The sequence below is a fragment of the Lytechinus variegatus genome, chromosome 10 (genome assembly GCF_018143015.1).
Source record: "Lytechinus variegatus isolate NC3 chromosome 10, Lvar_3.0, whole genome shotgun sequence".
Classification (NCBI taxonomy): Eukaryota; Metazoa; Echinodermata; class Echinoidea; order Temnopleuroida; family Toxopneustidae; genus Lytechinus; species Lytechinus variegatus.
This window is the reverse complement of record NC_054749.1, coordinates 33,895,374-33,911,790: the sequence shown is the minus strand read 5'-3', so window position 1 is coordinate 33,911,790 and position 16,417 is coordinate 33,895,374. Positions and strand designations below refer to the sequence as shown.

The 16,417-nt window shown below is 35.7% G+C and overlaps 1 protein-coding gene across 1 annotated transcript; it reads right to left on the bottom strand.

Moving 5' to 3' along the window:
* Nucleotides 1-990: 990 nt before the first annotated feature.
* On the bottom strand, nucleotides 991-16,306 carry LOC121422931. The gene is made up of 3 exons (XM_041618171.1): nucleotides 15,710-16,306; nucleotides 6,248-6,494; nucleotides 991-1,848 (listed from the first exon to the last, which is right to left on the bottom strand). Exons 2-3 carry the CDS (start codon nucleotides 6,435-6,437, stop codon nucleotides 1,076-1,078), a joined length of 963 nt encoding a protein of 320 aa, XP_041474105.1. The 5' UTR covers nucleotides 6,438-6,494; nucleotides 15,710-16,306; the 3' UTR covers nucleotides 991-1,075.
* Nucleotides 16,307-16,417: the final 111 nt, after the last annotated feature.

Below are 16,417 nucleotides of genomic sequence, written 5' to 3'. Positions count from 1 at the left end.
TTACCATGTAAATGAAAAAGGGTGAGATAGACTGTAAAAAAAGCTTGATTTTTCAGAAAAAGAAGATTTTGCAGAAAGCAATAACAGAATCATTCTGTAAATTCATAAAACATGAATTTGTCTGCAATTTAAAATGGGGAAAAGGGTATTTTATTTAAGGAAATTTGTAAGATTCCATACACCAAATACCAATTTCCTGTAAGATTGCGCAATCTGGTAAGATTACAGGTGATCTCGAGACTCTGCTGCAGGAACTTCTTTTATTTTAAGGATAAATTTTCTAACAGTGTATGATATCGCTTTCTCAATTAATATCATTAATATCAAAACCTTATTGCAAAATTAAATGTTCATATATTGACTTTTTTTTCGTTCGCTCGTGGATTTTAAAGGGGAATCCAGCCTTGGCCATAAAATGTTGTGTTGGGAAGGAGAAAAATAAATTAAACAGAATGGTGAAAGTTTGAAAGAAATTGGACAGGCAATAAGAAAGTTATAGCTGCTTTAAAATTGAGATCACTAATACTATGTAGATTTCAAATTGGCAACTGGGTAAGTAAATTATGACAAGGGGCAGGGACAACTTTCCCATAGGCCATGTACTTTATTATCAGGGATTTGTGGTTTTCTCCTAAGTACCCATTCCCCTGGGGCAGTAATCTAAATATAACCCATGTAATATATTGTTTTATGTCCTCATGAAAGAAAAATATAATTTGAAATAAAACTTTTGGGAAAAATTACATTTTAGCCATAATATGTATTGGAGTACATGGAAGAGTAGTCCTTGCCTTACATCACTATGACATCCCATATGCGGCCAATTTGAAATCTCCATGGGTATAGTGATTACCAATATTTACAACTTTTAAAAATTCATATCTTTCTTTTTGTTTGTCCAATATTGTTCAAACTTTCACCTATCAACTTGTCTGATTTTTCTTTTCCTTATAAAAACAAGTTTTTATTTGGGTTGGATTTCCCTTTAAGTCTGATGATGACGTCACTGCGCGTCAGAGGTTCTCGGGGTTCTGATCTAGTCAGTCCTTTTGCTTATCTTAATATGTTTTCCAAATCACAAGTAGCATATATTTAAGCCAAGGGATGTCGAAAATCTGTGAAAGCCAGTCTTTAGCGTCTGTAGGTAGATGTCTGCTGACGCCGTCGATGATCGTAAACTCTTCGCTTTCCTCCTGGCCACTTTCGTTTCCAGTGCTTTAATACCGGATATGACGTTTGGCGATGATTTCAAAAATATAAAACCCTGAAGCTCGCTCTTGCCGCGTTGGATACAAACATGGCACTGGTAACAACTCTCCCATATACCAGGCATAGGATCTTTCAACCAATTTGAATCTGTTGAAGTATACAGTACGTCTTTACCCGAAGTGAGAATCTTCAATATGACGTCACTATCAGACAACAGTGATGAATTCTTAACTTGAGGCTCCTTTAGCCGTCGTCGTGCTACTAAACGCGTTTTCTCTAAGTTTTTCGATCTATTTATAATTTGAGACAGATTTTTATAGGCACGTTGGTCCTCTACGAGCAAAGTGACGTCATAGCTTTTATTCAACCTCATCAAACTTTCTAGCCATTTAAGTGTCAATGCTAGTACCCTAGAGTGTGTCGTACCAACGATAGTAAAATCTCTGTTATGGATAGATAAGTCTCTGTGTATGCTTTTATTAGTAAAAGCAGTTCTCTCATCGTGAATGTCGTTTATAAGATGACTCGTGTTGTTACTCTGGTTTCCATGGAGATGTACGATGGCCTTTTTACTGGTAATAATATTCGAATGGAGATGCGGGTTTGACTCGACAGGGTATAGAATGATAACGCGCTGATCTGGAAAAAAATGAGAAGACAAACAAGATTAAATAGTTACAGAATGGATTGAATTGCAGAATAGTTTTGTGTTATCATCTTATCCAATTACAGTGAAAGATTTCGTCATGATAGAGTGTTAATTGATCGATCGCTCTTGATTTCATTTAAAATTCGACAGTCAAGACGTATACAAATTATGACACATATCAAAAAGATCTTTATACAAAATATATTCAAATGAATTTAGATGATCCTTATACCGAGTCTCAAGCATTATGCTAAGGCTTTGGGGGTCACCTGAAAACAAAAATACCGAAAGTAAACAAAAATACCTATTACATTTTATCATTTATGACAGAAACAAAATAATAATATACAAAATCTACAAACAAAGATGAAAAATTAGCATGTTGTGCAGTTAAATTTTAAAATCAGGATAAAAAACAACTCTTGATAAATGATTCTGTTGGAGATCTTTTCTATTTCTTGCCCCCCCCCCCCTCCTTTCGCTCTCATGTTTTTTCTCTCTTCTCCTTTCTACATTGTATTATTATTCTCCTGTATAATAATTATGTGAATTGTGGGACTACCCTGCTTTTTATAAAGAAAACATGAATAAATAGATGAATAAATTGATGGAGAAATAAATGAATAGATAAATAAACAAATAAATGTAATAATGTGTTGAGCTAAGCTTTTCTCTAAAAAAAACATTAATGCTTGTATAGTGTTATATTTTATTCTATCTCTTCATCTCTCACTCTTTTCACTGTGCATTTATAAGTTGTATAGCGTTATATGCTGTATTGAATTTGATATCCTGACATTGTTTCTAAGGTTTTCGATTTTGATTCCATTCTATTTTGGTAATTCAACTACTTTTTTTCATTTTCTTTATTTCAGTTTCACCCGATCTGTTTCAACAAAATTTTTTAGAAACATAATATTACCGTTTGTCTTTTCACTTTGATTAGATTGCTTCCTTGATATAACTTTTAAATATAAATCATACTCTTATGTTACATGCCTTGTATATTTGCCTTCCTTATCCCTATTCTTGATCAAGATGAAACCCGTATTCGACTGAAGTTTTTGATATTTCACTTTTATTGGGTTTTTTTTGCATAAACATACAGAACATCAAGGCTAGTCTTTCATGAACAGATGTAACTCAATAATGAATTACTGTTCAGTGCTGTTTAGTTATATTTCTACATTTTTTGCGGTTGTAATATTTGTTCTTTATATTCCCAATACGTCTCTATGTCCCCCTTCCTTTTCATTATCATTTTTCAATGTGTTATATTTTATGTAAGAGAAACTATTTATTTGATTCATTTCGAGGGAGTGGCATGGGGGCGGATGCCACTGTTGCAAGTCTGTATACTGTAATCGTTTCTCTGATGTACATGTATCTGTGCTTTTTTTATATTGGTCAAATAAAATAAATGATAATTATACTCATGATTCATGTGATTTGGGAAACTTCAGCTGAATTCTTAAAAAAGTGGATAATGTTTTACATCGAAAAAAGCGATGTTCGATCCTTGCACCGATTATCCACCTAAATCTACATATTATCAATCACATCCTATATTATGATAGTGACACTTATTTGCATCTACAGTTTTAAGTCGGTCGGTGTTTTCCTTCCTTGTATGGTGTATATATTATAGATACACACACGCACACACACACACACACACACACACACACATATATATATATATATATATATATATTTATATTATATATATATATATATATATATATATATATATATATATATATATATATATATATATATATATATATATACATATATCTCCATGTTGGTAAAAGTCCAAACGTTTAGCACAAACTATTATTAGGTGGGATTACTGTCATTAAAAGGGCAATTCATCCTGACGAAAAGTTTGTTGTAAAAATGGCAGAAAAATAATGAAAATATTGGTGAAGGTTTGATGAAAATCCATAAGATATTAAAAAGATAAATAGTTTATTTTATCTTTTTTTTTATTTATGACGTAATGAACGAGCAGCTGCCCCATACTATCTTCATTTTTAATGATTCGTATTGACTTATTTTTTATCTTCTTTTTAGCACCGCGTGTGAAATGATTTGTGCATTATTGATATACGAAAAGAACAATAAAAAAAAAATCAATTTTCTGAGAAAATGACATTTCATTGATTACTATGCGGTAATGCAGGAAAGATGCTCGCACATGACCTCACAAATTGAATAACTGAAATTCTAATAACTTTTTGTTATTCTTCAATGGATTTTCCTTAAACCTCCGCCAATATTTTTCCCCGCTAACTTTTTTATAATAAACTCGTTGTCAGGGTGAACTTCCGTCCCTTTAATGCTAACCCCAGGGGTCCCAATTCGACTTAAATTTACCAACAAAAGTTTTGATGGTACCGACAACATCTCCCCTCCCACACCCTGGCGGGCACACGCAAGAAATTAATTTTCAAACAGTATCCGTCAGAGTATAGTTGATTGTGTCGTGCCTCATGCTTTCGTGAAAATTAATAATCTTTGCAAGACTGCCGAAACACGTCCACATATCACTGGGGGTATGACCTAAGACTTATTTCTATTTTCGAGAAAATATGGTAATACACTTAAAAAAAAACTCCATAAGCCACACAATACACGATCTTGTTCATGGAACCGCCCCCTTAATACCAAATATGACTATGTTTGGAGCTTGGTTTCATGAATAAAGTGCCCTTTTCTGCCCAAAGCTCGGTGGTTGGTATAGAATCATCATTTCGCTCAAGCTCCATTATATTCGCTCCATCTCGCTCACAGATTCATTTTTATTTCCGATACCATACTTTAACTCTTATCATTTTGCTGTCTACACCCGTTTGCTGTTCAATTAAACCATGCACTGTAAAAAAAATGAAGTGCTAATTTGGCACTTACAGTGCTTGTATAGTGACTGCACTACGAGTGTTGTTTTTGTTCAAATTTAAACTAGAAAATCAGCACTCGTAGTGCAGACACTAAGCACTGTAAGTGCTAAATTAGCACTTCATTTTTTACAGTGTGTGAGTAAATGGTTCCAACTACACTTTCTGCTGTATATAATTGCTGTTTCGTAATGGATATGGCTCGAATAAATATGACAAATAAGTACAAGCGAGCGCAGCGAGTGAGAAAAATACATAGTTAGGCTCAGTCCAGGGGCTCAGTGTCGTTGACAAATCCTAGCATGAAAATCTATTTGAATACCTTGCTCAGCATGTTTAACGAATTTATTTGTTCTACTGGATATATGCCTGAATACACTGAGGTGGTAAAGCGAGAAATAAATATCATTGCTGGACTATAGCCATAATAGCATTAGTATAATGGTATCAGTCACTCGTTCACCTTGTGCTGTGTGATGCTTCCGATCACTTGGCTAATACCTCAGTCACACTTGCCACACGGCGGCCTTACGGCGAGTCGAAAACAGCCGTTTTTGTGTATCAGCTACATAAGGTGGCTTGACTAAAAAATGAAGTGCTCATTCAGCTCTTAAAGGGCGTGTATATTGACTGCACTTCGGAGTGCTGATTTTTCTTGTTCAAATTTGAACTAGACAAATCAGCACTCCGAAGTGCAGTCACTATACACGCTCTTTAAGAGCTGAATGAGCACTTCATTTTTTAGAGTGTACATAAGGTGGCTTGAATAAAAACTAATGATAAAATTGCTGTTTACGACTCGCCGTACGGCCGCCGTAGAGCAAATGTGACTGAGTAGCAGGTGTTTGCCAACATGAAAGTTCCCTTTGACTTTGAAAGCAATATGGTTATTATATTATAAGAAGGAGAACGCATGTACATCGATTAAGAGGATCACTAAATGGTCAGTGATTAGGCCTATAAATTATCAACAAAACTCGTGATATGCACAGGGATGTATGTAACCATGGTAACTATACCAAGAACATAATCATAAACAAAATGTTTGTCATCAGAGAACAAATCAACATAATAATAATAATAATAAATAATAATAACTCTTATTTACCCAGGGTAGCCACTCTCAGCTGTAAGCTGTTCTTCCAGCGGGCCTTTCATAACGTAATATGTTATTATTACCCTTCTCCATTCTAAATGCTGAGCGCCAAGCAAGAAGGCAGAAGGTCCCATTTTTATAAGTCTTTGGTATGACTCGGCCGAGGATCGAACTCACGACCTCCTGTCCATGAGGCGGGCGCTCTACCACTGAGCCACATGATTCACACAATATTTCACTTTCGTGAAAAAGATTCACTTTGATATACACCACTCTGTAAAGAACGGGAATCATTGATCGGTGCACACATATTTATCAATTCCAAAACATTAATCACCAACATTTTATGTCTCGGATATTTTACCATGTCGGCTATAAAAATGATAAACTTACATCGACTATAACAAGTCTTGATTGTCCAGACGAGGAATAGAGAGAGCAGACCGACTTGAGCCACCGTGAGCGAACAGAGTAAGAAATGAGTTAGAGGACATTTACCAGACGACCTCGCTGATGAGGATGACGATGATGTCGACGATGATGTCGATGGATGCTCACGAGTATCACGACCATGTCCCGACATGATGAAGAGTCTTGTTTGAGATGATGACGATCATGGAGCTATAGTTGTTACGTCTTGCTTCAGGTCGAGTGTAGTCAAAGAGCAGGAAGAATAATGCATGGGCGAAGAGAGAATGAAAATGTTAACAATATATGCGAAAGTTATTAGGCCTACAACTACTGAATATAGATGAGTTAATCTAAACACCAGTTTGCCCCATGAGGGTGTTAAATCCCAAATCAGACCACATGATACCACACACCACTAAGTTCAGGGGCCGATTGCACGAAAGGGTCTTGGCAAGGATCGTCTTTCGTGTCGTCTGTCTTTTATAATGTGCTATAAGTTGGATATTTTTGAAATTTATAATGAACAAATACAATTCGTTAGCTAGCTTTTCAATCAATTTTTATACAATTTCATGATAAATTATATAACATTTTATAAACAAAGACTTTGACAAGACAAAGACGGACGAATAACATATGTTTGCAGATAATTTATTTAAAATGCGTTTCACATGGCGCATCGTAAAAAATGGGCGACATGAAAAACGGTTCTTGCAAAGACTCTTTCGTGCAATCGGCCCCTGGTCATTATCGGGGAGTTCTCCCTCACCCGTGTCTACAATGACGTCATACATAGAAATATAGAAATAAAATATGAAATAAATGATGCACGTATCTGAGAATTTTTCATCACATGAACACGAATTAAGAGCATACTGCTTCAGATAAGCCGAGTATATCATTAATCCTTTTATCATTTTATGGGGACTTATAGTTGCCCAAGAATACCTATCATCACTGTTGCTGCAGCTAAGTTTCAGAGTAGTCTGAGTTTCAGGCCCCCTGTGTATACCGAGAAAATGAGCTGAAAAACATATCATCTTATTCTCAGAACTAGAGGACATTTGGTGATCTTTGAATAACAAAGCCATGAAAATTATGTGTTTTAACACTTTTTAGGGATTTTATCAAATCTTATATGAACCTATGTGGAGAAATAGTTAATGGTTTGTTTACTAGCTTTGCTTTCCTCATCCCACAATGAAATAAAATGAATATTTTATGTCTCTCTTATGTTGCCATTTCGAATCAGGGTGTGGTCATTGCAATGAAGGGGGGGGGTAGATAGGGAAGTATAGTAAGGAACTGAGTAGAGGCAATGAAAACAAGAATAATAATTTGTTGGCAACAGGACAATACCATGCTGTAATAAACATGATAAAACTTATCATTCCGCCCCTTAGCCTACTAGGAGCTATTACCTTTCCTTTATTTCTTAGAGGAGTTATTTGAATCAACCTGGGCTTATCACCCCCCCCCCCTCATCTCCCCCCCCCCCCACATACAAAAAATATACTTTGGCACTTCCACTTCGTTTTTTTTCTCGCCATCGCATACCATGTAATTATGTTTATAATAAAAATATAGGATTTCAGTGTATAGCGCACGTATCCACCTTTCTAGGTGCTCAAGACGCTCCTATATCAAACCGGCTAAACCAGTCTACCAATTCCGGTGCGCACAGCTTTTTAGGAATTACTTCATGCCGTTACCCATTTACCTCTCCTGGGTTGAGTGCAGCACATTGTGGGTAAATTTCTTGCTGAAGGATAACACGCCACACTGTAAAAAATGTGGTGTTAAAACTGACACCAACTGGTGTTGATAGAGGACCACACCATGAGGTGTTAAAATAACACCCTATAGAGACTGAACATAACACCAAAGAGTGTAAATGTAACAACCATAGGCGTTGTAATAAAACCTATAGGTGTAAAACTAACACCACCAATTTAACACCGGTGTAAAATAACTGGTGTGGTCCTCTATGTACACCAGTTAACACCACAGTTTTTGCTGTGCATGGCTTGGAATCATACCAACGTCCTTCAGATTGAAAGACGAAAGTCGTAACCACTATACCACGACGCCCCCATTATGAGGGGGGGGGGCATCATCAATCCCCCCCCCCCTCGTAGAGAGTCTGGGATGTTTATTTTAATTCTGTGACTACAAGACTGTGAAACGTTGTATTATATTTCAATTAGCTATCAATACTAAAACTCACATTAACCTGCTGATTTAGAAGGCGCCAGGATTTTCATCATGGAGAAAGAAGGGTACCACAGGGAGTTTTATAGGCCCCCTTTTTATTATTTTTTCTGTGACAACATTTCAAAGAAAGCAACCAAATGCCATCCTACCGACATTATTAAAACATTATTGCTTATTTAAAATATTTTCTTTTAACTTTATATTTTGGAATTTCAAAATTCATGAAATTTATTTCTTAACCTGTCGGTAATATAAAATTATAATTTTCAAATATTGTTATGCTTCTTTGGATTACTGGGTATGTTTTACCAATAGAGAGCTCGTTCAACATGAGGTTTATTTCAATAATAGATAAAATCATCCACGCACAATGCTGGTAAATTTAAACCAGTTCATCATAATCAACTATTCAATCATTTTCAATGCATATAAATCGTAGAAATCGGACTAATCACTATACTATCATTATATTACAGGGTCCAAGAAAGAACAAAAAAAATATTAAAAGTCAAAGGAAAAAAATCATTTGCGTACAAGATCATGAATTTTCACAATTTCGTACATTTTATGTTTGCAAAGAATTCTAACCGGAGAAGAAAACCTACTGAGCGAAATTTGAATCGATCATGATTCAAGTTTGTATCCAATAACGTCTTCTGTAAACAAGCCAGGCCTATCTTTTTATGACAAGCTGAATTTTGTGAAATTTTGGGGAAGCGGAAGAAAGTAAATGTTTATATGAATGAAAAAAAAAGTTGTTATATGTTACACTGTAGAAAAAAAAATGAAGTGCTAATTTAGCACTTATATACAGTGCAGTCACCATACAAGCGCTTCATTTTTTTTTACCATATTTACAGCGTACTTATATGCATTTTAATATTTGAAGTTTGAAATATTCAAATTATATGAATTTCAGCTGCCTAAACACAACTTCGCCCTTAAAAAAAAGCTGCATAAAAAAGTGATATCAGTGATAATATATTTAGTATATCATCGTGTGACCTTAACTGTAAAATGTGGTTATCCCGGTTATAACTTCCTCAGGAAATCATGTTGATCATAGTCCTGAAATTTGAATTCAGAATTACCTCGACAACATTCACGGATATAACCCCCCTGACCTATACCACTTACACATCCGGGTGTGAAGAAATTATCTGGATATCCAGGATCTGCATATACTGTTCTTTAATTAATTTCCTTTTCTTTATTCAACTTGCTGATGTTGAGTTGGATGAGTGAGTAAAATAGGCAGTGGTTTATCTTTTTTTTTTTTTACTCATTTTGGAATTTTACTAGTCGATAATTTTTCATTTATTGATAAATCTCTATCTCTCTCTAAACATAAATGTGTTAATCTATCTATTCATCTACAGTACAGGCCAAAAGTTTGGAGCCACCCTCAGATTTATAAGATAATCATACATAAAACTGCATTCTGCATAATAAGCATGGGTTGATACTGAATGGGCTATGCAACATCACACAAGCCTGCTTCCAACAGGTTTTTATTGCACTACTCTCAAACTCCAGTCACTTTATTCACTGTAAAAACTGTGGTGTTAAAACTGACACCAATTGGTGTTAATAGAGGACCACACCTTGAGGTGTTAAAATTACACCCTAGAGATTGAACATAACACCAAAGAGTGTAAATGTAACAACCATAGGTGTTGTAATAAAACCTATAGTTGTAAAACTAACACCACCAATTTGACACCGGTGTAAAATAACTGGTGTGGTCCTTTATGTACACCGGTTAACACCACAGTTTTTGCTGTGTTCATATCTTATGCATACTATATGATCTTTACAGGTATGCATTAAAATTTGAATATATTTCAAGTAAAGGTTGTTTTTACAACCTGAAAGTTTGTCAAAGGCTTGTCTGACATAGCAACAATGCAAACTTGATTCTAGCAGATGTTTGCTTGGTAGCATAAACAATCGGTGACACCGTGTGGATAGAGGTGGAAGAGAAAAAGAAAGCAGAGTATCTTTAGGATTGTAAACCAGGAAGAGCGGAAAGTTTGAGAAGTGGGCAGGGTGAGAGACTAGAGTATAGAAGGCTGTTTGAGTTGGACATGTTGGAGGAAGAGAAAAGATTGGGTAGATGAGAGAAGGCTGGCTAGAGTTGGCTAAGTGAAGTTGTAACTTGTAGAGCAGGAACTGGAGAGAAATCTCGACGTTTCAGGGACGTTGACAGTCCACAGGTTGACATATATCATTTATTGCTATGTCGGACAAGCATCTGACAGGCTTTCTGGTTGTCCAAAATAAATATTTACATTCAAATTTTATACATACCTTTAAAGTTTAAAGGTATGCATAAAATTTGAATTATGAAACCGACTGGGGTTTGACAGAAAAGCAGTCAAAACAGGTTGAAAAATGTATGTGTGATGTGACTGAACAGCCATAGCTAGCACATTCAGTATCAATACATGCAGAATTCAGTTTTTTGTATGATTTTCTTTTAAATCTGAAGATGGCCCCAAGCTTTTGGTATGTACACAGCAAAAACTGTGGTGTTAACCGGTGTACATAGAGGACCACACCAGTTATTTTACACCGGTGTTAAATTGGTGGTGTTAGTTTTACCCCTATAGGTGTTATTACAACATCTTTTGTTGTTACATTTATAATCTTTGGTGTTATGTTTAATCTCTGCATGGGGTGTAATTTTAGCACCTCAGGGTGTGGTCCTCTATTAACACCGATTGGTGTCAGTTTTAACACCACAGTTTTTACAGTGTACTGTATCTGTATCTATTCTGTCAATCTGTGATCTTCTCGACCTCATTTATTTCATTTTCTATAATGAGTCCTATCAACCAGTTTATGAATTAGCTTAGATTAAAAGAAAAGGTTTGATAGGTCGGTAAATGTTTTGTATTGGATCGGTCTCCTTCCACCCTTGGTTTGTACTTCGGTACCCATTCTCATCATCGGGTTATGATTTTTCTCTTCCAAAATTGGTCCACATTTTAAAAGTAGTTATGTAGATTAGCTTTTTGGAACACAATGTCGATCATATAATTTTGTCCTTTCGTAGGTATCTCTATGCGTTGGACGCTTAAACTCCACAGCTTGCGTGCACTGTCTTGTCCATTATAGCGCGATGGACTCCTTCCTCACTGGTTCCAATAGCAATTAAGGAGTGATGATATTTCTTTGTTTGCTTGTCATTTTGGATCCCGTCTCCTGCAGGTGCAAAAATTCTTACCCCAAAATATACAAGATTCTGCCTTCTGATTGGCCTTTTATTGTTTCTATACGACACCTGGATAATATTGGTTTCAAAATAATCTATGAATAAGTTCATCTCTGTTCCATTCAGTGTGATAAATTTTGTATATACGAGGAGAAATTGGATGGAGAATCGTCCCAGTGAATTAATAATGCTGGAGTCATCACCTAGGGTAGTAATTTAATCATGAAGGGAAGTCCTTCGATTGGAATTGGAGTTGTCTCTGACCGAATCATAGTAAATTGCTGGGAAAGGTATATATCTGGAGGGGTGGGGGCAGTGGCGTACCGTGGGTCACGGCATTGGGGAGCACCAGCAAAAATTTCGGGTCACCTAGGGAGCGCGCGAAGCGCCCGCAGTTGTCAGGTATACTGACCTAATAGAGATATTTTAAAACATGCAGTGCCATCAAACGGATCTCTCACTGATTAAATAATGCGAACGCGAAGCGCGAGCTGAAAATTTTTGATATTGAGGGCTAAAAATTGACATTATAAGCGAATTGTTTTGTAATCATGATACTTAACTGTCTCGCTAAACAAACAATGCGAGTGCGGAGCGCGAGCAAAAATTTTTTGTGTATACTGACCCTAAACAAGGAAATTTTAAGGATTATATTTTAGAATCCATTAAGAGTATAAATATCTCACCATAGTCATCTAATGCTATTGCCATCCTTTGCTGATTTTGTTAGAATTACATCTAAACACAGTCATGAAGCACCTTTTGTAGTCATGTAATCATGATTATCATACGCATCTTACTAATCAAATACTGCATGCAAGCGCAAAAGCGCGAGCTGAAAATTGAGGAAATATAGACCTGAAGAGGGGCATTCTAAGGGTTGTTTGTAGGAATTCTCTAAGACCCTACGTATTTGACTAACCAAATGGTGCGAGCGCGAAGCGCGAGCTGAAATTTTTGTATATATTGACCACAAACATGGATATTTTAAGGACTATAGTTACGAATCCATTAAGTCAGAGTATACATATCTCACCATAGTCATCTAATGCGAGTGCCAAGCGCTTGCTGATTTTGTTAGAATTACATCAAAACACATGGAGCACTTTTTGAAGTCATTGTAATCATGATTATTATACGCATCTCACTAATGAAATACTGCGAGCGCGAAGCGCGAGCTGAAAATCTAGGAAATTCAGACATGAAGAGGGGCATTCCAAGGCTTGTTTGCAGGAATTCACTAAGACCCCACGTATTTCACTAACCAAATGATGCGAGCGCGAAGCGCGAGCTAAAATTTTTTGATATTCAGATCAGAAAAATTGACATTATAAGGACTGATTTTAGGAGTTCATGAAGAGCAGAAATCTCACCAATCCACTAATGCGAACGTTAGCATGGACAGGAAATGTTTTATATTAAGACCTTAAAATAGGGCAATAACTTTCAGTAGTCATGAAAAAGAAGAATATATCACTACTTAAAACAATAATAACTCTAATTGCGAGGAAATATATTATTTTGTTGTATATTGATTTGAAAACGGGAGGCTTTAGTACAGGTCTATATATCTCGTTAAAAAGTCTATGCGAGCACCAGGAACAATGAAGACACAATTAAGCAAATAATGTTTCATAAAGTTGTGAAAAAATGCTTCTTATGTTATATAACATAATATGATATAACACTATGATAAACAACAATTTCTTCTTTCCCCCATTACGTTTCTCTTCCTTTTTTCCCTCTTTTCTCCTTTTCCCCGTTTTTTTTTGGCCAGCCGATTGGGGGGGGGGCACGTGCCCCCCGTAGTTACGCCACTGGGTGGGGGCATTCTCGGTGGGGGCGTTGTCTGCCAGGGAGTGGGGGATATTGTTCTCCGGTGGGAGTTGTCACCTGAGATTAGTTCTCGAGAATGATTCATTTTTTTATTTTTACACTTTTTTTATTTTGCACCATACATCATCATACTTGTTTGATGTTACAGTTTTCATTCGAATCAACTGGTGTTGAGTCAAAATTGAACCCCTTGACCTCTTGAAGAAAAAAATACCCTGCTTAAATCGTTTTTTATGTCTATTTTGATTGATGTTGCATTCGGATCAGTCACACTCGCGAAACGGACTCCAAACCGACCGATTGTATTATGGTATTCTCTTTGTCTGTCTGTCTGTCAGCATGTGACTGGTTTGGTAGTTGTGACATGAATATAAAGCCTATAACTTGATATTTTCAATTTGATCTTTCATGAAAGGAACTGGATGCGAAACCAACATGCGATTCAGATCACTTGTATTACTTGAAACCATTAAAGGACAAGTCCACCCCAACAAAAAGTTGATTCAAATAAGAAGAGAGAAATAATACAAGCATAACACTGAAAATTTCATCAAAATCGGATTTAAAATAAAAAAAGTTATACATGACGTTTTAAAGTTTCGCTTATTTTTCACAAAACAGTGATATGCACAATTCAGTGACATCCAAAATGAGACAGTCGATGATGTCCTTCACTCACTATTTCTTTTGGTTTTTATTAATTTATTTATTTGTAGTTTTATTTATACAGGGTGGCATATTGTCAGTTTCAAAACTGCTTTCCAAAACGGAAAGCAGTTGTTGTTAATTTTTGAATTATACATATTTTTTTTTACATATTTGACAAACTTGACTGAGCCATATTACATTATGCTAATTATCATTTTCAGTGAACATATTTTCACTATTTACACTATTTACAAGAAAAAAAAACATCTTAATTATCCACAAAATCTTTACATAGAATTATTTGTTTTCAGGCAGTATTTTACCATACCAAATTAATTATAATCTCCCAGTAGCATTAATTTTAACGATTTGCTAAATGTCTTACGACTGGGGGTGTTTCTAATATTACTTGGCAGGAGATTCCATAAAGTAGGACCAGAAAATGAAATTGATTGTTTTCCCAAATTGGTATTATTTTTCTCAAGATTAACATTTCTCTTTTCTCTATTTCTTGTATTCTAAGGATGATCTATAAATGAAAAATAATCAATAAAACTATGTGGCAACCGATTATTGATTAAATCGTGCATAAATACTCCTATCAAATATTGGTAGTGTTTGAAAATATCGAGAATATTTAGATCATAAAATAAAGGAGCAGAGTGGTAAGTATGATGGTTGAACGTCATTATTCTATAATGTCATAACTGTCTTATTTTACAACAGATTTTGATGAAATATTCAGTGTTATGCATGTTGGATTTTTCTCTTTTTATTCGATTCAACCTTTTGTTAGGGTGGACTTGTCCTTCAACACTCCATGATCCACTACTATACTTCGTGCTTCATACTGGGGGTTAGGCGGGTTATACTGATATTATGAACGAGTGCTAAAATATTCATGGACTTGGTACGCGTTTCCTAGTAACTATAGGAGCTATAAGCGTGCATTTTTAACAGAAACTAATTAGCATTTACCATAAATTATTATTCCATGCTCATCGCTCCCACTTTATTTCAGTATACACCAAAATACACTTATATTACAATTATGAATCTTATTTTCAAGGCCATCATGAGCTTTATTATAATATGCCTATAACTGCGATTTTCATGAAATCCATATCAAAGAGCTTTACAATGTATAAATAAAAATGAAGTGAAGTTTTAGCTACGGAAAGACTATTTAGTATATCAGGGCTCAACCTAGTATATATTCCATGTCAACATGAATAAGTGAACAATGATTAAGTCATAATAATCATGATATAGCATCTATTTACTCAGAACAGCCATTTCATCAGATTGAGTCCAGTTGGCTGCATATCAAAATATGACAAAGCTGTCGCGTTTTTAATAATCCAAAACATTTTAGGTCATGCGCACATGAATGTGGGCATGCATGGTTTCTACCATGAATAGCCTATATGCCTTATGGATATCATTAACATATTCACGAAATTAATATGAATATTGAATCATACTCATTCAGTCGAGGAATCACAATATGAAGGTATATGCATACTTACTCTTTGTTTGAATGAAAATTTATATACCAGTCCAGTGCCTCTGCTTACCCTAGGTGCTCATCGAATTGTTTTGGATGCCTCGATATCGCGTAGTTGAAATACTCGTCAAAGCTAATGAGTATAGGTAATTATGAGAGCCCTTACTCATGCAAGCCTGCACGTATCAAGCGTGTGCAGTTGCAGGAATAACATAGTTGGAATATGGCATTAAACACTTCCCTAGCTCACGAGAGAGATTTTATTTTGAAAGGAGAGAGAAAGCTAGAGAGAGCATAAGAGAGCAGCAGCTGAAAACGGGAAATGGTTATTATAATATATCACACAATAGATTCATTGGGCATCCATGGACCACATGCATGCACATATTCTCACTGATAGACATCATTCTCAGCGTGCAACGTGCAGCCATACAACAACCATTCTTCGAGCTAGAAATTATAATAGAAACAGTACAATCAGCTTTTAAAAAGAGTTTAATTGTATGTTTTCGCTTTCTAGAATGTTCAAGGCTTTGTGTTCATACAAAAAATTCAAAGCTAATTTTTTTTCGGACAGGCACTAAAAATCATTTTGATTTGCGACCACTTTCTTTGCAGTGGCGTAGCTAGGATTTTTTTCCGGGGGGGGGGGGGGAACCGGCCATTTTTTCCAGTGTGTGTGTATGTGTCACAAGGGCGAATCCGACTTTCGCCAATAGGGGACGGGGCC

Bases quoted from the DNA above. Each gene is read 5' to 3' on its own strand.
- LOC121422931 (XM_041618171.1), bottom strand. From the start codon at position 6,437: ATGTCGGGACATGGTCGTGATACTCGTGAGCATCCATCGACATCATCG. The intron at 1,849-6,247 runs GTAAGTTTATCA...ATTTTTTTCCAG, and splicing joins CAAGACTTGTTATAGTCGAT to ATCAGCGCGTTATCATTCTA.